The sequence below is a fragment of the Dromiciops gliroides genome, chromosome 3 (assembly GCF_019393635.1).
Source record: "Dromiciops gliroides isolate mDroGli1 chromosome 3, mDroGli1.pri, whole genome shotgun sequence".
NCBI lineage: Eukaryota > Metazoa > Chordata > Mammalia > Microbiotheria > Microbiotheriidae > Dromiciops > Dromiciops gliroides.
In genome coordinates, this window is record NC_057863.1 from 622,780,578 (window position 1) to 622,804,502 (window position 23,925).

General features: G+C 47.7%; 1 protein-coding gene across 1 annotated transcript in view; it reads right to left on the reverse strand.

Moving 5' to 3' along the window:
• The window catches only part of PLOD1 (procollagen-lysine,2-oxoglutarate 5-dioxygenase 1), a 50,825-nt gene that overhangs the window by 7,349 nt on the left and 19,551 nt on the right, over positions 1-23,925 (reverse strand). The window contains exons 4-16 of the mRNA XM_043996649.1: positions 22,003-22,166; positions 21,004-21,116; positions 20,675-20,738; positions 18,687-18,784; positions 15,790-15,891; positions 13,513-13,644; positions 12,499-12,620; positions 10,987-11,091; positions 10,074-10,199; positions 7,332-7,473; positions 5,320-5,433; positions 3,504-3,569; positions 1,661-1,765 (exon numbers count right to left, since the gene is read on the reverse strand). Of these exons, the coding sequence (XP_043852584.1) occupies positions 1,661-1,765; positions 3,504-3,569; positions 5,320-5,433; positions 7,332-7,473; positions 10,074-10,199; positions 10,987-11,091; positions 12,499-12,620; positions 13,513-13,644; positions 15,790-15,891; positions 18,687-18,784; positions 20,675-20,738; positions 21,004-21,116; positions 22,003-22,166 (1,453 nt within the window). The remainder of the gene's footprint in view (positions 1-1,660; positions 1,766-3,503; positions 3,570-5,319; positions 5,434-7,331; positions 7,474-10,073; positions 10,200-10,986; positions 11,092-12,498; positions 12,621-13,512; positions 13,645-15,789; positions 15,892-18,686; positions 18,785-20,674; positions 20,739-21,003; positions 21,117-22,002; positions 22,167-23,925) is intronic.

The window sequence follows — 23,925 nt, forward strand, 5'->3', positions numbered from 1 at the left end:
TTAAGTGAAGAAAATACATAGTAATTCAAAGAAAACCAATTATTGAAATTCAGTTATCAAAATATTGAAAAAAACCCAAGTTCACCGACCCCAGATTAAGACACCCCCTCCCCCAGCCGCCTTAACCATGAATATTTCATTTGTCATTGCTTGCCTGCTTCTCCTGATTCACATTCCTCTAAGTCATATTCATACACTTTTCAATAAATTGATTTTATTTGGAAAAAATAAAACAAGATGATAGGGTTAGGTTTATTTCTTTTTTGGGGGGCAATTGTGGTTAAGTGACTTGTCTAGGGTCACACAGCTAGTAAGTGTCAAGTGTCTGAGGCTGGATTTGAACTCAGGACCTCCTGAATCCAGGGCTGGTGCTCTATCCACTGCACCACCTAGCTGCCCCAGGTTTATTTCTTATAAGGCTCCTTCTAATTCCATGGCCTTCCTAGATCTAACATTCTGTAGTGCATCCCCAACTTTGACTTTTGATGTTTTAAGATCCTTTCTAGCTCTGACATTCCATATTGTAAAGTCTCTTCCAGCTCCAATATTCTGTTTCTCATATCTGACATTCCATGTTCTAAGCTTCCTTCTCTTACAGTTCATGTTCTAAGACTCCTCCTAGATCTGACATTTTGTGTTCTACTGTCCCTTCTAGCTCTGCATTTTATATTTTTAATGACTCTCTCCTGGGGCAGCTAGGTGGTGCACTGGGTAGTGCCGGACCTGGAGTCAGGAAGACTCATCTTCCCGAGTTCAGATCTGGCCTCAGATACTTACTAGCTGTAGGCAAGTCATTTCACCCTGTTTGCCTCAGTTTCCTCATCTGTAAAATGAGCTGGAGAAGGAAATGGCAAACCATTCTAGTATCTCTGCCGAGAAATGTGGTCCAAAAGGGGCCACAGAGTCAGACACAACTGAAATGACCAAACAACAAAAGGTCTCTGTCAGCTGTGACAATTCCCATTCCTTTCTAACATTCTCTGTGCTATGGCCCCCCCTTTCAGTCTAATATGAACACATTGAAAGATTTCAGCAGCTTCATTGATCACTGGCACGATTGGAAAAGCAACCCATGTCTCAAGATTATGAGCCTTATACCCCACACTGAGGGAGCTGTCCTTCTAAAAACCCATAGCAGCCATCTACATTTAAAACTGGCTGGCTCCCACCCCATCCCCCAAGAAGAAAGGAAAAAAATGAATCTTCATCACTTTTCTGCAGAGCTGGGGGGGACTATGGGTGTGGAACACTGCATAAGCTACTGACTAAACTGATGCATCACTTAGTTTTACTGAACCGTCCCCTCTTGTTTGAATTCTTTGTTATGAGGGATTGCTCTCTCTGGGGAGGAAAGGAGGATATTGGGTAATAAAGGTGATATAATAGGAAAAAATATCAATAGATCTAAAAAAAAAAAAGAAGGGAGCCCCCAGAGCCAGGGAGAGTAGGCCTGACTTGCTAAGAAAACAGTAGGGGGAGCTGGCATTAGGCTAGAGACCTGCCCCCCACCCCCTCCCCTGTCTCTGCCAGGCCCAATGCTCTCTTTCTATACTATCAACATCCTTCGACATCTGCCCCTCCCCCTCCCTGCACCTGTGCTGACTTAGTGACCTGGCCTAGGAGAAGAGATTCCCTGGAGTTCAAAAACAGATGCCCTCACCTTGTTATCACCAGCCGACCACTGGCCAAAGTGCTCCATCTCCTCTACCAGTTCATCGCAGGCCGTCTCCGTGAAAATGGGAAACCAGTACACATCTGGACAGGGCTAGGGGAAGACAGGACCCACGGACAGCAACCATCAACATTTATTAAACACCTGCTGTGTGCACAGCAAGTGCTAGGCTCTCAGGACCATACAAAGTTTAGTTCAAATGCTGACTCTGCTCTCTAGGAACTTCAATGAATAGGGCTTTATTCTAAGTGCATCACAGAGGAATAAACAGAGGGCTGTTTGAGGCCCTGGAGAAAGGGAAAGGGTCAGGGCTACTAGATTAGGGGGAAGGCTACTGGATTAGGCAGGGGACATTCAGCATGTGCATTGGGTAGGAGATCAACAAGCAAAGAGAAGGAGCAAGAACCTTTTGGGCACAAGAGACCGGCCCAGCCGTGGCATGAAGGCAGAACACAGAGTGTGTTCAGGGGACAGGAGGTCATCCACTGGTTGGGGTGTAGCATACTCACAGGTGAATTAATGTGAAGTAAGGCTGCAGAAGTAGGGTGTGGGCTGGCTGTGGAAGGCCTTGGATGTTAGGCAGAAGAATCTGAACTTTATGGAGTAAGCTTTAGGGAGCCACTGAGGATTCTTGGGGAGGGGAAGGGACAAGATTAGATCTATGCTTAAAAGTTATATCTTGGAGTGGGGGCAGAACCTGAGGCCTAGGGAAAGAGGGAGAGAGGAGAGAGGGAGAAAATAAAAAGAAAGAGAGGAAGGGAGAGAGAGAAAGACATAGAGATGGAGGGAGGAAGTGAGAAAGAAGAAGAGAAAAAGAGAGAAGGAGAGGGGAGAGAGATGGAGGGAAAGAGAGAAGAGAGGGACAGAAGGGAGGAGGAAGAGACAGACACAGAGAGGGGGAGAGGAAGAAATTATGGGAGTGGAATGTCAGGATGGGTGAAGGGAGTAGGATGAAAGGGGATAATTTAGGCACAGGGATTAATGAATTTGCTTCTTTTTTTTGTGGGGTAATGAGGGTTAAGTGACTTGCCCAGGGTCACACAGCTAGTAGGTGTCAAGTGTCTGAGGCCAGGTTTGAACTCAAGTCCTCCTGAATCCAGGGCTGGTGTTTTATCTACTGCAGCACCTAGCTGCCCCCATGAATTTGCTTTCTTCCTTTTTTCTATTCTTTGTTGCTCATCCCTATCCCACCACCCCACTGCCTGGGCCTAGACCTGCAGGGCCCTCACTCTGGGCACAGCCATGCCAGTCACGCTCCCTCCCCCTGCCTTAGAACATGGCTTTCCTATGCCTCAGGCTTCCCATGTGGCTGTAGCAAGGGAGACCCTTTGGGGAGGCCCATACTGGTCAGCCAAGGATTCCCTGCAGCCTTGAAAGCTTGTTGCTAGTTCCGTCCCAGTGAGCACCTGGCTAGAATGCCTTCTTCCCACTTCCCAGCCATGACCATTCACTCTGCCTTGATGACTCTGCTCAGAACCCATGTCCAGGAAGTCTCCTGGTGATGTGATGAGTTCACCCTTCCAGACCAGACTGAACTAGAGCTGGGAGTGGGCAGGATAGACAGAGGAACTGGGCTGAATTCCTACAGACCTGGAAGTTTAGCCTGTTTTATCCCAGCCCTGTCATCTGGGCACTTTCTGGTGACAACCACCCTCATGACAGGATCCTGCTGGTTTTCTGACCCCAGAGCTTGGCTCCCATCCAGGACACAACAGGAAGGCACATCTGTGCAGGCTCAGAGTCCAAAACATCTCCTGGGCAACCACTTGCCTGCCTCCCTCCTCCCTCCCTCTGCCCAGCTGCTCACTCCCACGTCTGGGGGCTTTCTTACCGTCTCTACCAGCTTCCCTTTGAGTGCCTCAGTGTAGTTCTCATGGATGTATTTCTCCTTCCAGTCCTATGATGAGAGAACCCACATTTTTAACTGAGTGCTTCCCCAGAATCACAGAATTTCAATATTGGAAGGCACCCCATGGATGATCTAGCCCAACTTCTGCCCATCATTCTTCCAGTCTGTAACCTTGGCATTAGTCAGTCAGTCAGTCAACTTTTATCAAGCTCACATGTGTTAGGCACTGTGCTAAGAAGTAGGAGATACAAAGAAAGGCAAAAAGATAGGGCCTGGCTTGTCACACTCTAATGAGGAAGCCAATATGCAAGCAACCTTGTTTTGTTTTGGTTTTGCTGCTAAAAAATAATTTATTAGAAGCTATCCTACAGTCTCCTACAATGATTAACACTGAATCAAACAACAAATTAGCAAAAATGTCTTGGTTTCTTGTTTAGTGCTTTATGCAGTGTATCTGTGTACAACACTGGTTCCCAAGAATCCTAGAAACAGGCCAGGGAAACTCAAGTTCCCCTTCACACAGGTCTGCAAATGTCTAAAGAGGGCACATACCAAAAAAAAAAAAATCCAAGAAGGGTCCTACCTCCTGGCCAGGGAAAGGGGGCCTGATCAGCCAGTGGGACACTGCTATCTACAGAAGGCAGATGGAGAAAGAAACTCTTGCCCAAACCAAGTCTAGCAGCCTCTGATTTTGCTCAGGATCCAGTCTGTCCTCCTGCTTAGGTTCCTATCCATGGCAATAACCCACAGCTGCCAAAGGCACCACCAATGCATGGATGCTGCCAAAGGCTCCCAAGTGTTGGGTTCATCTGTTCTGATTGTGACACTTCAAAAGGCTTCTGGAAAGTCTTTGTTAAGGACAAGGGATCAAGGGCTACAGGACTCTTTTTGTGTGTGTGTGTGGGGGCAATTGGGGTTAAGTGACTTGCCCAGGGTCACACAGCTAGTAAGTGTCAAGTGTCTGAGGCCAGATTTGAACTCAGGTCCTCCTGAATCCAGGGCTGGTGCTTTATCCACTGCAGCGCCACCTAGCTGCCCCTACCATTTACTCTATGATCCAGTAATGCTGGCCCTCCTTACCTCTGCTTCCTGGCTTCCTTCAAGTCCAGCTAAAATCCCATCTTCCACTGGAAGCCCTTCACCATCCCTCTTTTTCTTTTTTCTTTTTTTTTTTTGCAGGACAATGAAGGTTAAGTGACTTGCCCAGGGGCACACAGCTAGTAAGTGTCAAGTGTCTGAGGCCAAATTTGAACTCAGGTCCTCCTGAATCCGGGACTGGTGCTTTATCCACTGCACCACAAAGCTGCCCTCACCATCTCTCTTGCAATGATTTCCTAATCATCCTGCATGTAGCTTGTTTGTACATATTTGTTTGCTTCTTGTCTACACCATTAGACTGTGAGCTCCCTGAAGAAAGGGACTGTCTCTTGCCCCTTTTTGTAGCCCCAGTGCTTAGCACAGTGCTCGATGCATAGCAGGTGGTGCTTAATAAATGTTTGCTGACTGACTATATGACTGGCACTATTGAGAACCTCCCAGGAGAAACAAAGTAAGACTGGATCTTCCTCAGAGCCTGAGCAGGCTGTCTCCCAACCAGCAGGCTGGTAACCTGCCTTCTTCCTGCTTCCTTTTCCCCCTCAGAGCTCCCAGGTTCACGAAAGCTAGGAGAAATCAGGTTAACCGGGGGTCAACCCTTTCATTTTTCCAGAGGAGGGAAGTAGGCCCCAGGGAGGCAGAGCTGGTGTGTGCAAGTGCGAAGGGGTCCTTCTTCTTGACCCCACCCTGATCCTTTTCTTGCCTCTGGGTTGTTGAAGATCTCCCAGAGGTCATTGTGCAGGTGAGTTGTTTGGTAATTATCCACAGACAGCAGGCGGCCAAAGGAATGCCGGTTGGTCACAAACAGGAAGACGTTCTGCAGGACAGAAAAAATCAAAATAGGTTCTTTGTCCCCAGAATGACCACAGATGCCCATTCTTATTGTTGAGTTGTTTCAGTTGTGTCTAACTCTCTATGACCCCATTTGAGGTTTTCTTGGCAAAGATCCTGGAGCAGTTTGCTGTTTCCTTCTCCAGCACATTTTACAGAGGGGGAAACTGAGGCAGACAGGATGAAGTGACTTGCCCAGGGTCACATAGCTAGTATCTGAGGTCAGATTTGAACTCAGGAAGATGAGTCTTCCTGACTCCAGGCACATATCTGTGTGAACTATGGCGCCACCTAGTGGCACCTAGATGTGCATAGATGGCTAAAGCCCTTTGCAGGCAGCTTCTCCCCAAGCTTCTTATCTTCTAGCCATCATCCTCATCCTCCCTGTTTCCTCCATTGGACTCAGCCTCTTGGACCCTAGGTTCTGCTAGGCAGGATTTCACCTTATCATGCTTGGAAACAGGCCTCCACGCCACTTTTGGACAATATCCACACCATACCACAACTCAGATACCACTCCTTTCCTGGTTCCCCTCTACACGTTATCTTCCCCCATTGGAATGTAACCTTCCTGAGGGCAGCCACTGTCTGGATTCCTTATACTGTGTCCCCAGCACTTAGCACAGTGCCTGAGAAGGAAGCACACACTTAACAAATGCCTTATCTGTCTCACAGCACCTCCTCTGAAGGGTGGGTGTGAGGGTCAGATGACTGAGTCTATCAGAAGCACTTTGCAAACCTCAAAGCACCTGTGAGTGTGAGTGACTAGGAAGACTTTAGAATCCTAGACCTCAAGACTCTCAGAACAGTCATGATAATAGCAGACATGTGTGTAGGAGGGCTTTCCATATTGGAACAACAACCCTGTAATAAGAATAACAACAACAACAACAATTCATATTTATGTGGACATGGGTCCTGGACCTGTGATTTCACTGGTATAAAGAACGTCCTAATGAGGAAATTCCCTTTATCAATACAGGAAGGTGACTATCTCTATTCTTTGAGAATGTGGTTAAATGACTTGGCCAGGGTCTCACAGCCAGCTCTAGGATACTTTAAAAGTTCTTGGTTTGAAAAGTTCTTTGCCTATATTATCTCATTTGACCCTCTCTCCATTCTGCTTCTGCTGCCCTGACTGGTTTCTGTTTGAAGAAACAAGCTGCCCCTCCCAGGACCAGCTCATCCCTTCTAAACTTGATGCCAAGCAGCTAACTCAAGCCTTGATTGACTCCACCTCCCTCTGCCTCCTCTCCCTTCCCCTCCCCTCTGGAGGGCTCCATACCAAAATCCTCCCAAAGCCTTCCTTTATAGAGGGCGGAAACTGGACTCTCAGATCATTCTCCTTTGCATCTACAGCTTTGCCTGGCTTCAACTCAATGGAACAAGATGCTTCCCCTAAGCCGGTTTCCCTACCCCCATTCTGCTTTCCTGACTCCCTTTAGATTGATTGTAAGCTCCCTGAGGTCAGGGACTCTCTTTTAATTTATCACCTCCCTAGCATTTAGAGTGCTTCCTGGAACATAGTAGGCACTTAATTTGTTGGATTGGATCCTCACAAACAACCCTGTAAGGCAGGTGCTATTATTATCCCTTTTTTACAGATAAGGAAACTGAGGCAGAGAGAAACTGAACAATTTACTTGGGGTCACAAAGCTATTAAGTGTCAGCGGCAGGATCCAAATCCAAGTTTTCCTAACTCCAAGCCCGTACATCATGAGGGAGACCGGACAATTCTTCCTGTTCCCATTTTAACAGTGAGAAGACTGAGGCTCAGAAGAGATAAGTAGATCCCAGACTTAGCTTGGGGCTCCAAGGCTTCAGAGGGTTAGCCCCATGACTGTGAGGACCTTCCTCTCCCTTCCTCCCAGGCTTCAGACTGACCTGTTCACGGACATTGGAGCAGAAAGCCATGTCGGGGTCCAGCTTGCTGCTGTGAAACAAGTCCTTCTGACGCAGGTCACCCCGCAGGGTGCTGCCCTTAATCAGGTAGATATTGGAGATGTAGGGAACATTCCAGACGCCACTAGGAGACAAATCAGACGAGTCAAAGTTGGGGGCAGGAGAGGTGGAGGGGGGGAGGGGAATGACTCATGATACCACAATTTCCAATCTTGGGGGAACATGACCCCCAAAGACTATGTAGTCACACCCCCTATCTCTAGTTTTACTACTTTACTCTCCTCCTCTGAAACCACTATATAAAAATCTAGTCACCTCTAAGCCTGACTTAAGGCTCTCCATATTCTGATTCCAACCTACCTTTCCAGTCTACAGGGGATAGAGAACTGGACTTGGAGTCAGGACGACCTGAGTTCAAATTCTCCCTCAGATTTTCACTAGCTTTGTGACCCTGGGCAGGTAACTACCTCTCTTAGCCTCAGTTGCCTCATCTGCAAAATGGGAATAATAACAGTACCTACTTCACAGGGTCATTGTATCAAATGAGAGAATTTATATAAAGCACTTTGCAAACTTTAGAATACTATATAAATGCTAGGTATTATTAGTAGTAACTATCATTCCTCCTCCTCCTCCTATCACTTCTTCTACTATTACTTCTACTACCACCACCACCATTACTACTACTACCACCATCACCATTACTACTACTACTACCACCACCACTACTATACTACTACTGCTACTGCTGCTGCTGCTAAAACTACTACTACTACTACTACTACTACTACATTCCAGCAAAACTCTACTACCAGGTATATCTAAAGTCTCTATTTCTTCTTCTGGCTGAATTCATTTACATAAGCCATTGCCCATGCCTGGGATGTACAGTCTCCTCATCTCTGCCTCCCATAATCCTTTTCTTCCTCCAAGGTTCGGCTTAGGCAAGCATGGAAGAGAGTGGTACAATGGACATGCAGGATTTAGAATCGGAGGATTTGGGTTCAAATCCCCCTCTGACTATCATACCCTCATGGTAACCTTCTTAGAGAAATCACTTCATTTTCCTGGGCCTCAGTTTCCCCATTCGTAGGGTTGGACTGCAGGGCCTTCTGGCTCTAGAGCTGTGATGATGACAGTGACGAAAACTCTACATTTATGTAGTACTTTAAGGTTTACCAGACACTTTCCTGACAACAACCCTGCAAGTAGTCCCCATTTTATAGATGAGTAAAACTGCAGCTGAAAGAGCAGGGGTATGGTCGTGTACTCAGTTTGGAGTTGGAGGACCGGCCAGGCTGCTTGCCGTCTATGTGACCTTGGACAAGTTACCTGAGCCTCTGGATGCCATTCTCCTCATCCTCGAGGTGAGAGGGTAAGACTAGGTGGTGTTTGAAGGTCCCTTTTTTGAAGGACTAGTCCAAAGATAGTATATGACTCCACTGGGATTCAGACCTGGGTTCTAGCAGCCTAGATTTAGAGCTGCAAGGGACCTTGGGGGCCAGCCAGTCCACCTGGAGCACTTCACAGGTGAGGACACTGAAGTCCAGCCAGGGAAATGCATTGCCAAGATTCACATAGCTAGTAAGATTCAGAGGTGGAATTTGAATCCAGGCCCTCTGACTGGAAGGTCGGGGCTATTTCCATCAGACTCTGTTGTTGTTGAGTCATTTCAGTCGTGTCTGACTCTTCATGATCCCATTTGGGGTTTTCTTGGCAGAGATACTGGAGTGGTTTGCTATTTCTTTCTCCAGCTCATTTTACAGATGAGGAAAATGAGGCAAATAAGGTTAAGTGACTTGTCCAGGGTCACACAGCTAGTAAGTGTCTGAGGCCAGATTTGAACTCAGAAAGATGAGTATTCCTGACTCCTGGCCCCAGAGCTCTGTGCACTATGGAGCCACCAAGCTGCCCTACCATTGTACCACATCGCCTCCTAATCCTGCTTCTGGGTATCTCCCTGAATGGAAAGTCTACATCCTCCCTTGGAAGCCTTTTCCTAGGTTTAGTGGGAGTTCAACCCCCTCATTTTACAGATGAAGAAACTGAGGCCAAGAGAGATGGAAGAACCTATCTGAGGGCACACAGATGTTCTGTTTCCAAACCCGATGCATTTTCCTATCTATTACTTCTTACCTACAGACTAAATTCTCTCTTGCCAAAGCATTGCTAAATGCAACAAGGTTAACAGAGACTTGAAACCTGTTGAGCTGCCACACCTTCTCAGTCTCTCAAATCCCAGGCCAAAAGATTTTTTTGGTGGGGGGGTGAGGCAATCAGGGTTAAGTGACTTGCCCAGGATCACATAGCTAGTAAGTGTTATGTGTCTGAGGCTGGATTGGAACTCAGGTCTTCCTGATTCCAGGGCTAGTGCTCAATCCACTGTACCACCTAGCTGCCCCCACACATGACTGCTGAGGTGACAAAAATACTCTACTTCAAATACTCAACTTCAGTCCGACTGGTCTACTCAATGATCTGTGCTCTCTTGATAATATACTATTAAATAATTTAAAAATAATCGGGGCAGCTGGGTGGCGCAGTGGATGGAGCACGGGCCCTGGAGTCAGGAGTGCCTGAGTTCAAGTCCGGCCTCGGACACTTAGCACTTGCTGGCTGTGTGACCCTGGGCAAGTCACTTGGCCCCAATTGCCTCACTTAAAAAAAATTAATAATCTATGCTCTCTCAGTGAGAGAGCAGCTGCTTAGGAGGCAGACACTTACACACGGCGCCCTTGGACAATGTCCACATAGTCTTCAGAACGGGCATAGAAGCCATCGGCACTCAGGGCCCCCCAGAAATTGGACCACAGCCTTCCTGCACGGATCACCAATGGGGCAATGACAGCCCTGGTCAGCGGGGAGAGGAGGGGAAAGTCCACAGATCAGCACGCATGCACAAAACAGAGTACCCCACTCCATCTCCACCAGAGGCAGAACCAGCCTTCCAAGAGAGAAAAAGGGTGGTTCCCAGGCTCGACCCATCAGTACTGCAACACCTCCCATGGACCTAATGACAAGTGCCCCCCCCCACCCCCTGGGCTCTTTCCCACTAATGGATCTCTAAGCACCATAATGCTCAAGGCAAGCAATATTCTAGGCCAAGAAGGTGATTTTTTTTTTTTTGGTCACAGGCTGAGCTCTTTATGGGTGGTAATATCAAGATGAGTCATGGAGTGTCAAATATCAATACAGAGTTGGCAAGTCTGCCCCTCTTCTACAATGCAATGCTGGTAATAATGACCTTGCATTTAGATTCATTTATCTTGGTAGCATGGTATGATTTAGAGCAGGACTTCTTAAATTTTTTCCACTCAAGATCCCTTTTTGCCTGAGAAATTTTTATGTGACCCCAGTTATATAGGTATATCAAATTAGGTATACATAACCTTTTACCGTTGCCAAATTTTTCATGACCCCCTCCCGCATGCAGTTATGTGACCCCTATATGGGTCACAACCCATAGTTTAAGAAGCTTTGATTTATAGGAGGGGAAGCCCCCCTACAGTGTTATATTCCCACATAAACATTAATATTTTATATTTCTATATGACATGAAATGAGATCCCTCCAGAGTTGTTTAATCCCTCAGTCCTCTGGGCATTTTTTTTTAAGGGAGGAGGGAGGCGCCTCTCACTTGTTCTGCTCAATCAGAAGCCGAAGGGCATCGGGGTTGGTCAAGGCCACTTCGGCATCCATGCTCAAGTAGTAAGTACAGCCTCGGTCCTGGCGACACAGGTCCCTATAGGGAGAGAGAAGGCAAGGGGTCAGGGAGGGGATGACCTGTAAGAGAAAGACCAAGACCACCTCCCCCCCCAACCCTCACCAGAATAGCTACCACTTGTCACCCAGAGTCACTGTCCTTGGTGTCCTAGTGCTCACCCCCCCGCCACCTACTCCCAACCTTGTTTACCTTGTTCCTTTCTTCTTCCTTCTCTACTTATATATTTTTCTTTCCTTTCTTCTATCTTCTCTACTTACCTTTTTTCTTTCCTTTACCTTCATTACTTATATCTTTTTCTTTCCTTTCTTCTTTCTTCTCTTCTTATATTTTTCCCCTTTCCTTCCTCCTATCTTCTTCCTTAAACTCTATGGCTATGCTACTCACTGGCTATTTGACCTTAGACAAATCACCCAACTTCTCTCAGGCCTCAGTTTCCACATCTGTAAAAGGAGGAAATTGCTTCAAACGACCTCCCAGGTCCCTTCTGGCTTCACATTTCTTTTTTGTCTTACATATCTTCCCTCTCTTCTTCTCTATTCCCTTCCCTTCCTTTCTTCTTCTGATTATTTTTCTCTTCCTTTTGTCAGGAATATAAACTTGCTCCCCCACTATAGCTATGATGACTATTTGACTGACTACTTTTGCTAGATTGTTATTTCTAGTTATCTTCAACGACATCCGATACTATTTCTGTGATCTGTTCTTTAGTCAGGACATTGGTCAACAAATCATATTTCAGCTCCCACATAGACGTATATCTTCTGATACTATTTTCATTGTTCAGTTGGAGGAGGGAGACCTGGGTTCAGATCCTACATCAGACACTTGCTAGCTGGGTGATTTCCCTCTATACACCTCAGTTTCCTCATCTGTAAAATGAGGGGGGTGTTCACTTGAGGGCCTCTTAGGTGCCTTATACCTCTAAACCTACTGTCCTGTGAATATCAACTGCATTCAGATACAGAAATGTAGGGAGGAAAACATTTCTGTTTCTGAGTTGGCTCTTACATTTTACTTGTTGTGCCAAATTTACCAACAAATTCATATTCTTCCTCCCCTGCTTGCCCCTCCCAAGTACCTGCTGGGCTCAGTAAGGTCACCAACTCCTAATGAATAATAATTTCTGGCATTCATGAGTTGTTTTGTGTATTTTCAAGTCATCTCATGATACCCCTGTGAGGGAAGCAGGTCAGGAACTATTATGCCCATTTTCTAGATAGGGAACCTGAGGCCCATCGGGAGAAATGACTTGCCTAAAGTCACACAGGTAATAAGTGGCAAAGGGAGGATTTGAACCCAGGTCCTTTGACTCCAAATCTTGTGCTTTACTCACAGCCCCGAACTCAGGCTAGTCCAAGACCAGTAAACTGAGAAGCTGCTGCCCTGCCCAGCTTCCCTTCCCCACTCGTTTGGCCCCAGACTCACGCGCCCATGTTCCTGGCATCAGCATTCTTTATCCGCTGGTCTGGGCCCATGAGTGTGACTGTGTGGTACTCATTGCCATGGTCTTCTATAAACTGCTCCACCTGATCTTCATGGTGTTCCTCCTGGGAGGGCAGGGGGAAGGGGTCCAGGTGAGAGACAGGGGGAAGGGGTTCAACCCCCCGCAAAAGGGAAGAGATTCTGACTTGTGTCAGGAGGTTAGAGGATAGGAGATTGTGAGAGAAGAGAAGGGAAGAGAACCTCCCACCCAAGCACTCAGCAAGCCCAGCCCTGGGTATCTGGGTATCTGGGTATCAAGACTGAGGCAGAGTTTCTAGTTTGACTCTGGAAATAGCATGAGCTCATCAAACTCGGCACTCCAGACAGGCCCAGCTTCTCATCCTCTCATTCACCAGAGGCAGAAGGGAAGGGTTTGGGGATGATTGCTGCTTTGAATCACCTGCATTACTGCTTCATTCCCTTGGCACAAATAATCGAGACTTGGCTATACCGTTATAATAACAACAAGCGGGGCAGCTAGGTGGCATAGTGAATAAAGCACAGGCCCTGGATTTAGGAGGACCCGAGTTCAAAACTGGCCTCAAACATCTGACACTTAGTAGCTGTGTGACCTTGGGAAAGTCACCTAACCCTCATTGCCTCCCCCCACCCAAATAACATAGAGCATTTATGCAGCATTTTAAGGCCTGCAAAGTGCTTTGTGCCCTATCTCATTTGGTCCTCACCATAACCCTGAGAAGTTGGTGTCAATAATGTCCCCATTTTACAGACGAGGAAACTGAGACTGAGAGAAAAGTTCTGTGACTTTCCAGGAGTCACTTGTCTTGGAGTCACAGGTCTTTCGGATTTCAAATCCAGCGCTCTCTCTGCTAAGCCCTGGTTATAAATCCTTTGTTATTTGGTCACTCTAGAAGAAGAAGCCATGGCCAGAGAGAGGAGTCTGGCATAGGGCATGTGCTGCCTTGGATGAGCTCCCCTCTAGGGCCCGCTACTCACGTGATTGTGAATGAAGAGTCGCAGCTGTTTCCGGGGGTATCGGAGGTTCAGGAGCCGCTTAAAGAACAGGGAGAGGAATGGGGTTGGCTGTTCTATGAAAATTCCGATGAGGATCGAGGGTAGGGCCTCATCCTGTGGGGGAAGAGGCCGGTGTGAGCACCAGGGTGAGAGAGTCAGGAATCACCCTCGCCTCGTGCCCACCTTCCTGTGAGCCAGGCAGGCAAGGATGGGGGGCCGGGCACCTAGTTCTGGGTCAAAGTTAGAGCAGAACCCAGGAGCCTCAGCTCCCAGGGAAGCCTGGGCTGTGTATGCCTGTGCCTAGGTACAGGGTTAACAGATTTACCAGGACTGGCGACAGAGATAGAGCTGCACGGATCAAGCCAAGGAAACTCCTTTGTTTTATAGTTAGGGAAACTGAGGCTCAAAAAGGGCAAGTAACTTGTCCATGGTCACACAGTGAGTCATTAACAGGCACAGGCCTGGAATCCAGGACTGCCGGCTCCCTACCCAGCAGTCTCCATCCAAATATCCCCGCTTACCCCAACCTGCAACCTTCCCCCATTGGGATGAACTGTTACTATGAATATGAATTGGAACTTCCCTGCTCCTTGAGGCCAGACACCATTTGCACAGTATTTGGCCAGTATTGGTACTGCTGGAGCTTAGCACAGTGTCTGGGATACAGTAAGTACTTAATAAATGCTTGCTGCCTTGTCTCTCCATCAGACATCCTGTTATGCATCACACCTCTCTTATGGTGCATGGGAACCTAGGATTTATTTCTGGGACCTCAGAGTTAAACCCCCTTATCTAACAGATGGGGAAACTGAGGCCCAGGGAGGTGAGATGACTTAGGATCATAGATCAAATGCTGAAAGGGACCTCAGAGGTCATCTTGACCAACCCCCTCATTTTAGAGAGGGGCGAGAAGTCCTGGAGGGGGAAGGTGACTGGCTCAAGGTCAAAGACTAGGACTTGGAAGGGGCCCCAGTGGCCATGTAGTCCCACCCAGACCTGCCCAAGAAAGCTCTTCAACCCCTCCAAAGAGTGGCCATGGGGACCCCACCCCCCTCTCCGGTGGCAGCTCTGTGACCGCCCCCCCCGGACACTGGACAGATCTAAGGGTCAGGGAGTTCTTTAGACTGAGTCCAACTCAGCTCCTCTAAAATCTCCAGCCATGCTGGCAGGAAGCATGTAAGAAACCTCTGGCCAAGCAACAGTAAAGAATTAATTGTTATTTGAGGTTTTTATGCCTCCGAGCACTGGCCTGGGGCTGCGCAAACCGCATGGTGCTCCACCCACTGGTTGTAGCCGTTGCCAGGGCTCTGGCACCTCACGTCATCACCACTCGATGACGCCTACATGGGCCTGGCAAAATTATAATGATTGGAAGCCTAGTGAGGGCAGCCATGTGACTGTCAGAGCGGCCATCCCATTGGCTGGGACTGTGTGGGGTGTTTCTAGGTTTGGGGGAGGAGAATTGGGCATTCTAGGTGGAAGCTGGAAAGTGACAGGCATTCTGCTGCGTATTTTCAGCTGATTTCTGGGTGGTGGTATTTTTTCAGGTATTATAATTTCCCTTTCCCCATTTTATTTCCTTTCCCTTGATCCTACTGATCCTGTTTGTGGTTTTTTTTTTTAAGTTCGTTCTTGTTGAAATAAATCTTGTTCTGTTTTGAGGGAGGCTGCCGGTCTCCTTCCTTGCCCCAATATTGCGGCGAGCCGCTTAGCTAGCACTCCCCATTTAAAAATTGGTCCCCACACAACGGTGAGAAAATCCCCGATTCTGGAGTCAGAGGACCTGTGAGACCTTGGGCAAGTCATTTCTTTATGGAAGTGGGCCTCAGTTTCCCCACCTGTAGAATGAGAAGGTTGGACTAGATGGCCTCTGAGGTCCCTTCCAACTCTAGATTGAGGATCTTTATGCCTACCTGGGCCTTGGTTTCTCCATCTGTAAGTTGGGGGAGGGGTGGATTAGTTGGCCTCTAAGGTCCCTTCCAGCCTTAATGCTATGAGCCTCTGTACAAGCCAGAACCTTGCTGCAGTATCATGCCCGGCTTCCCGATATCCTGGTGACTGGTGTCTCTTTAGACACTCTCTTCTCTGTCTGAGGTTCTGAAGACCTGACCTAGGGCTTGCCCTAAGCACCAATGATACCTACTTCCTTCCTACAGCTTCAGCCCCCAGGCCTGCTTACTGGCTCAGAAGCCTACCCCTCCTAATGCAGAGGGAGCCCCCAGCCTTGGCCTCCCCCCTCACCCGGGTCCCGGCCCTTACCCCAATGCCTTTCAGGCTCCGAAGGCCCTCATCACACACAGTGCAACCGGTCTCGAAAGTCCAAAATCGAGGGATGTAGTTCCCCAGGTAATTCAACTGGAGCTGTGAAGAGGAGGAAGGGGGCTCAGGAGGGGAGGGAAAAACCTTCATGCCCCTCCCCCCATCCTTCTCCATCTCCTCTCACCCCCACTTTCACAAAGCCTTCATAAATATACATGCCTGGGCAGCCAATGTACTAGCTAGTTTTACTCAATCATTTTTCTCCTTTTTTTTTTTTTGGTGAGGCAATTAGGGTTAAGTGACTTGCCCAGGGTCACACAGCTAGTAAGTGTTAAGTGTCTGAGGCTGGATTTGAACTCAGGTCCTCCTGACTCTAGGGCCAGTGCTCTATCCACTGCGCCACCTAGTTGCCCCTCTCTTTCTTTTTTATTGTTACAAGGGATGGCCCATTGTGTCGGGGAAAGGGAAGAGATATGTCCAAAAATGAAAAAACAAAAAATGTATGTGTGTGGAACCAAGAATTTATAATTCACCCACTATGTGCCAAACACTTTATAAATATTATCTTGTTTGATTCTCCTAGCCACCCTGGATACATACTATTATTACCCTCATTTTACAGTTGAGGAAACTGAGGCAGAGAGTGGTTAAGCAACTTGCCCAGAGTCAGCTAGGAAATGTCTGAGGTTGGATTTGAACTCAGGTCTTCCTGACTCTAGGCCCAACATTTTATCCACTGCACCACCTAGCTGCCCTCAATAAAAAAGATATTAATAAAAATGAGATCATTTGTTTAAAAAAGTCCATATCTAGGAGTCATAGCTATCTGGTATTATATGTTGAGTTACTTTCCCTCTGTCCCCACCTCTCAAAGGAATGCTATTTGTAGGGTTTCTGGCAAAAATCTGACCCCAGCCTCTGAGATCTCCAAAGTGGGCATGGGCCAGAACCACAGCTGAGGTTCTCTGCCATAGAAACACATGGCCTCTGCTCAGGGAGTCTGCACATGGTCCTCAGAAAGGTTTTATTCTGGGGGAAGCTAGGTGGCACAGTGGATAGAGCACAGGCGCTGGATTCAGGAGGACCTGAGTTCAAATCTGGCCTTAGACACTTGACACTTACTAGCTGTGTGACCCTGGGCAAGTCACTTAACCCTCATTGCCCTGCGAAAGAAAGAAAGAAAGAAAGAAAGAAAGAAAGAAAGAAAGAAAGAAAGAAAGAAAGAAAGAAAGAAAGAAAGAAAGAAAGAAAGAAAGAAGGGAGGGAGGGAGGGAGGGAGGGAGGAAGGAAGGAAGGAAGGAAGGAAGGAAGGAAGGAAGGAAGGAAGGAAGGAAGGAAGGAAGGAAGGAAGGAAGGAAGGAAGGAAGGAAGGAAGGAAGGAAGGAAGGAAGGAAGAAAGAAAGAAAGAGTTTCATTCTACTGAGGGCCAATAACCCTTGCTTTTCCCCAGATAAGTCTCTGTGCCCCCAATTCACTATAAGCCACTTTATCCTAGAATGCCTTTGTCTGATAGAGGCAAAGAAGGAATGGATGGATGAGTAAATGAGTGAATGAATACGTGCACAGCTCTCTGTTAAGCACTGAAACAGAAAGGGAAGATGGCCCCTGCCCTCCAGAAGCTTACATTTGAGTTTAGATGAAGGTAGCAAATAGAGGAGGTCTCAGAAGCAAGTCATTGAATGAAAGAGTACAGAATTAATAAGTCAATGAGCATTTGTTAAGCACTTGCTGTGTGCTGGGCACTGTGTACTGGGATAGCACCATGCAGGCTGTCCCCACTGCTGGAGAAATAGCCCAGAGCCTGGGCACGACTGCAAGGGGCTTTTCCTCTGTGTCTGGGAGGCCCTTTCCATGCAGATAGGATGGGACTTACTCACCCTCAGTAAGGTTCGGTCATTTTTCCAGCCATGGGAATGAAAGCCAAGACTGAGGCAGCACATGGATACAGAAGATGAAACGTGAGGACAGACGGGCCAGAGGAAGCATGGCAAGGCAGCGCCAATCACAGCAGGACAGATGGTAGAGACAGCCCCAAGGGGCACAGAAGGGCAGACTCTTGGTCTGGCCCAGGCAACCTCCTCCTCCTCCTGCTCCTTCTCCCTCCTCCTCCTCCTCCTCCTCCTCCTCTTCCCTCTCTTCCCCCTCTTCCTCCTCCTCTTCCTCCTCCCCCTCCTCTTTCCTCTTCCTTCTCCTGCTCCTGTTCCTCCTCCTCCTGTTCCTTCTGCTCCTCCTCCTCCTGCTCCTTCTCCCTCCTCCTCCTCCTCCTCCTCTTCCCTCTCTTCCCCCTCTTCCTCCTTCTCTTCCCTCCTCCTCCTCCTGCTCCTCCCCTTCCTGTTCTTCCTCCCTCCTCCTCTTCCTCCTCCCCCTCCTCTTTCCTCTTCCTTCTCCTGCTCCTGTTCCTCCTCCTCCTGTTCCTTCTGCTCCTCCTCCTCCTGCTCCTTCTCCCTCCTCCTCCTCCTCCTCCTCTTCCCTCTCTTCCCCCTCTTCCTCCTTCTCTTCCCTCCTCCTCCTCCTGCTCCTCCCCTTCCTGTTCTTCCTCCCTCCTCCTCTTCCTCCTCCCCCTCCTCTTTCCTCTTCCTTCTCCTGCTCCTGTTCCTCCTCCTCCTGTTCCTTCTGCTCCTCCTCCTCCTGCTCCTTCTCCCTCCTCCTCCTCCTCCTCCTCTTCCCTCTCTTCCCCCTCTTCCTCCTTCTCTTCCCTCCTCCTCCTCCTGCTCCTCCCCTTCCTGTTCTTCCTCCCTCCTCCTCTTCCTCCTCCCCCTCCTCTTTCCTCTTCCTTCTCCTGCTCCTGTTCCTCCTCCTCCTGTTCCTTCTGCTCCTCCTCCTCCTGCTCCTTCTCCCTCCTCCTCCTCCTGCTCTTCCTCCTCCTCCTCCTCCATAAGGGCCAGGGGACATCCTACCTTGGTGGGTCCATTGCCGTGAATCAGGACAGGCAGGGTGTCATACTCCAGGTTCCTCGCTCGCACTTGGGCTGTCTCAAACTTGAGTACCACCTCATCTAGAAATCACAGCCCAGGTTATGGCCTGCTCATGGTCTGGCAGAAGGGACAACCCTGGGGGCTTCCAGATCTTCTCAGGAAGTCAGAGTGGAAGCCCCCCAGAGGGCAGGTATTATATACTGTCTCAGCCCACTGAGAGCCCTCCTGTTCACAAGGCAGCTCAGTGTAGGTGATTACAAGTCAGTAGACCCAGGTCCTAGCATGTGTCCTGACACTCACTGTGTGACCTTGCACAAATCATGTTGCTTTTCGCAGCCTCAATTGCTTCATCTGTAAAATGGGCATAATATTGTCCTTACTGCCCTCTCAACGGGTTGATGTGGGGATTCAAAGGACTAGACTATGTAAACATGCTCTATCCATGCAAAGGTCCCTGCACCCCAGGGACTTCTCTGTTAATAACAACAACTACCACCAACATTTCCATAGCATGTTCAAGGTGACCAAGTGTGATAAACATTATTAAGGACTCCATTTTGTACTAGAAAGAGCATCTGACATAAGTCAGGAACACTGGATTCAAATCCTGCCTTAGTAATCATATGATCATGGGTCAGTCATTTGAACTCTGAGGCTATCCAGGCTGTGTGACCCTGGGCGAATCACTTAACCACTCAGTGCTCTAGACAATTCTTTGAGACTATGAGTTTCAGAGAAAATGCCAACCTGCATTAGTGGAGGGAGTTTCCTTACCTGGGAGTTTCCTATAACTGAAATGGACAGGTCCAGTCCTTTAGCGTTTATATAATGCTTTATAGTTTGAAAATCCTTTTATATAGGAACAGGAAACAGCCTCAGAGGCGGGACATGACTTGTCCAAGATCATACAGGTCATTACGGCTTGCAAATTTTGTGTGTCTGTACATACATGTATGTATCTAGATATATGTATGTGTATATAAAATCTCATTTGATCCTCATAAAAATCCTTTAATATTATGCATTTTTCCTTTACAAATGAGGAAACAGGCACAGAGAAGTGCCATGACTTGCCAAGTAACATGATAGCTCATACACACGTGTATATTTCATACACAAATATATATTTTAATATACACATATGTAGATGTAGATATATACATATACATATTTGAGATATCAAATGAAATCAAATTTTATATATATAGATATAGATATATCTCCCATTTGATCCTCCCAACAACCTTTTAATATTACCCCCTTTTTTACAAATGAGGAAACTAAGGCACAGAGCAGTGACATGACTTGTCAAAGGTCACGCAGTTAATAAAGCAGTAGAGCTGGAACTCAAACCCAGGTCTTTTCATTTCAAGTAGTGTTCTCTCTCTCTTTAATCAGGATAAGACTGCTACTAATATTATTACTGGCTAACATGTACATAGTGCTTTAAGGTTACAAAGTGATCTATATCCATTATCTCAATGAATCCTCACAACTACCCTATGAGGAATGAGGTAAGTGTTGCCATTATCCCATTTTCCAGATGAGGAAGCTGAGGTTCAGTGAGGTGAAATGATTTGCTAACACGGCTGCTAAGTATCTAAGCCAAGAAATGGATTGAGGTCTTCTTGACTCTAGGTCAAGCCCTTTCTCCCTGTGTTACTTCTGGGTTTTTTTGTTTGTTTGTTTGTTTTGGTGAGGCAATTGGGGTTAAGTGACTTGCCCAGGGTCACATAGCTAGTAAGTGTTAAGTGTCTGAGGCCAGATTTGAACTCAGGTCCTCCTGAATCCAGGGCCAGTGTTCTATCCACTGCACCACCTGGCTGCCCCACTGTGTTGCTTCTGTTGAGAAGACTTTCAGGAGCCCAAGGATGCTTTGTGTGGCCAGGTTATGTATGTGGTTTTTCTCCTTATTCCCTTCCCTCCCAAGGTCCCACATGATCACTCGCCTCACCGCTGCGACCACTCACCTAGGGCTCCATCCAGGTTCTGGAAGATCCGGCAGCGATGGTCTAGGGTGATATTGATCTTTTCCTTCAGAAGAGGCAAAACCAAGTTGATCAGCGGCCCGGGCCTCCCCTCTCCCTACCCTGGGCCTCCCCTCTCAGTGCCCCGGGGCATCCCTCTTTCCCTCTGACTCTCCCCACAGAGAAATGACTGTCATGAGGCAGCTCAGGGTGGCAGTCCTGGAATGGGACCCAGGAGTCCAGAGTGCTGGTCCAAGGCCACCTCCCCACTGAGACTCCAGCCAGAACTGGACTCTCTCAGGTCCACATCTCCTTTCCCAATGTTCTCTTACCCTCTGCTCTGGGTCTAAGAAGACCTTGGTGTAAAAGAGCTGGTCACTGTCACTGTCCTGGCCTTGCCAGCTGGCCACCATCTTGCTCAAGTTTGGGGCATAGCCAATGAAGCCTGGGAGGAAGACAAGGGGGAAAGGGTGTGTGTGGAGATCCAGCCTCTTTCCTCCCTGGTCAGCTCACACCATCTAGGAAAGCTACATGTACCCTAATGTGCCAATTCCCCAGAGAGCCCCAGAGTTGGCAGCAACTTCTGGGGCCATTGAGTCCAGCCGGTCCCATCTACAGTGTCTCCAACAAGTGTTCCTGAAGTCTCTGCCTGGAGCCCTCCAGTGGGGGACAGCCCACCACTTCCTGGGGGCAGCCTATTCCCTTTTGGGAAAACTCTTGGCTGTGATTCCTGAGAGACCTAAATCTTCCCCTTTGCAACTTCCATCTCCTGGGGCCAAGCAGGACAAGCGTGAGCCCCCTTGCAGCCTTAATACTTGAGGACACCAGTCGTGTCCACACTAAGCCTTATCTTCTCCCACCTCAATATCTCTAGTTCCTTCGACTGATCCTCACGGGACAGGTACTCAAGGCCCGTTCCTGTCCCAGCAGCCCCCCTGCAGACACTCAAGCTTATCAATGGCCTTAAAATGTGGTCTCTTGGAGTAGAGTATGGTGAGCCTCTCACCTCTGTCATCCTGGGCTTTCTTCATGTACCCCCAAATGGCCTTCACCATAATCCAGTGGGGGCCATCTCATAAGATCTTAGATTCACACTTAGAAGGGACCTTAGAGGACACCACCCTCCTCATTTTACAGATGAGGAAACTGAGGCCTGGAGAAATGAATGACCTGTCATGGGTCATAGTGAGTATCAGGGACAGGATGCAAACCCAGGACTTCTGACTCCCAATCCAAGATTCCCTAATTCCAAGAGCTTCTGTTAGCTCATGGCCCAGTTTGTGGTCATCACAGCCCTTCCTCTCTGCTCAGCAGGCTCCACTGTTCCTTACCTCCAGAGCCTAAGAACCTCTTCCCATCATGGACCTGGGGATACTTGACTTCTAGCCTCCGGTCAGGATAGATGAGCTCCTCAGCTGAGAAGACCACCCTGCTCTTGGCCTGGCGGAACTTCTTCAAGAGCTCTTTGGGGCCAGATGCGAATACCACGTCATAGCTGTGTAGGGAGGGGAGCAGGGAGGAGACAACAAGGGCATGAGCTGGAGAAGTGGGGTCTGAGGGGCTGCAGCAGGGTAAGAAGTGGAGATCAGAGGTTCATGGTGGAGACAGACACGAGAAAAACAGGAGGCAACATTCACCTGGACTTCCCTCCTAGTCCCAGATTAACATTTTGAGAAATGAGTATTTCTCTCTTATATTTAATGACTATTGTATTAGGACCAAGGATTTCCCTCTTTTCTTCTCTTTTTTCTCTTTTCTTGTGGGGCAATGAGGGTTAAGTGACTTGCCCAGGGTCACACAGCTAATAAGTGTCAAGTGTCTGAGGCCGGATTTGAACTCAGGTCCTCCTGAATCCAGGGCCGGTTCTTTATCCACTGTACCACCTAGCTGCCCCAATTTCCCTCTTTTCTGCTTCCTTATCCAGAAACCAACCAGTGTGGGTAATTTCTCTTAGAGATTTACCCAGGCCAAGATGTAATCAGATAGTAAAAGAAATTCACAGTTTGGGTTAATGGGTAAATTCCTGCTCATTGTATTTGCTCAGAAAGGTCCTGGGACAATGTTGATTCTTCCTATTATCAAGACAGGTTGGGGGCAACTAGGTGGCACAGCAGATAGAGCACCGGCCCTGGAGTCAGGAGTACCTGAGTTCAAATCTGGCCTCAGACATTTAACACTTACTAGCTGTGTGACCCTGGGCAAGTCACTTAACCCCAATTGCCTCACTAAAAAATAAAAAAAAAATCAAGTGATATGGAAATTGATGTCTCTCTGACCAAGATTTGAGTGTCCTAAGTCACATGCCCCAAGATAGTCCACCTCTCATTGTATTAACCAATCAGAAGTGATTGGGCATTCTTCAGAGACACCTGCTCTTAGAAGGGCATATAAACTGACCCCATCACCATTAGGGGTCTAGGGGAGATGGCCAAATGACCATCCTTTTATAAATAACCTGCCAGTTTTATTAATTAAACAATTAAATTACCCAGAAAGTCCAAGATTCTATATCCTATGCCACCATACTCTTTTCTATGGAACTCAGGTTTTCCTTTCAATGGAGCTAATTGGCCCATTTGGAAATTGACTTGACAACCTCTACCTAATTCATTATAACTAAGCCAACTGACCAAGTATAAACCAGTGGTCATCCTGTCTCTGTTTGAAGACCTCCACTGAGGAGTAGGTAGCCTACCACCTTCTGAGGCAACCCAGTGCACTTACAGAGAGCTTTAATGGTTAGTAAGTTTTTCCTGATAAGCTGCCTAAATTTGCACTTCTGTAGCTCTTACCCACTGTCCTTGGTCCTGACTCCTAGGGATAAACAACAAGTAGAGAGAAAGAATAGGTATTTATATGCTTACTATGTGCTAGAGGCACTGGGCCTAGAATCAGGAAGACCTGAGTTCAAATCATGCCTCAGACACTGACTAGCTGTGTGACCCTGGGCAAGTCACTTCACCCTTTTTACTTCACTTTCCTCAACTGTAAAATGAACTGGAGAAGGAAATGTCAAATTAATCCAGTATCTCTGCTAAAAAACAAAAACAAAAAAACAAAAAAATCCCACCCCAAACGAGGTCACAAAGGGCTGGACACAACTGAATAACAACAACATGCTAGGAACTATGCTAAGAGCTTTACAAATAATATCTCATTTGATCCTCACAACAACTCTGGGTGGTAGGTGATACTATTATCCCCATTTTACAGATGAGGAAACTGAAGCAAATGGAGGTTAAGGGAGCCACCTA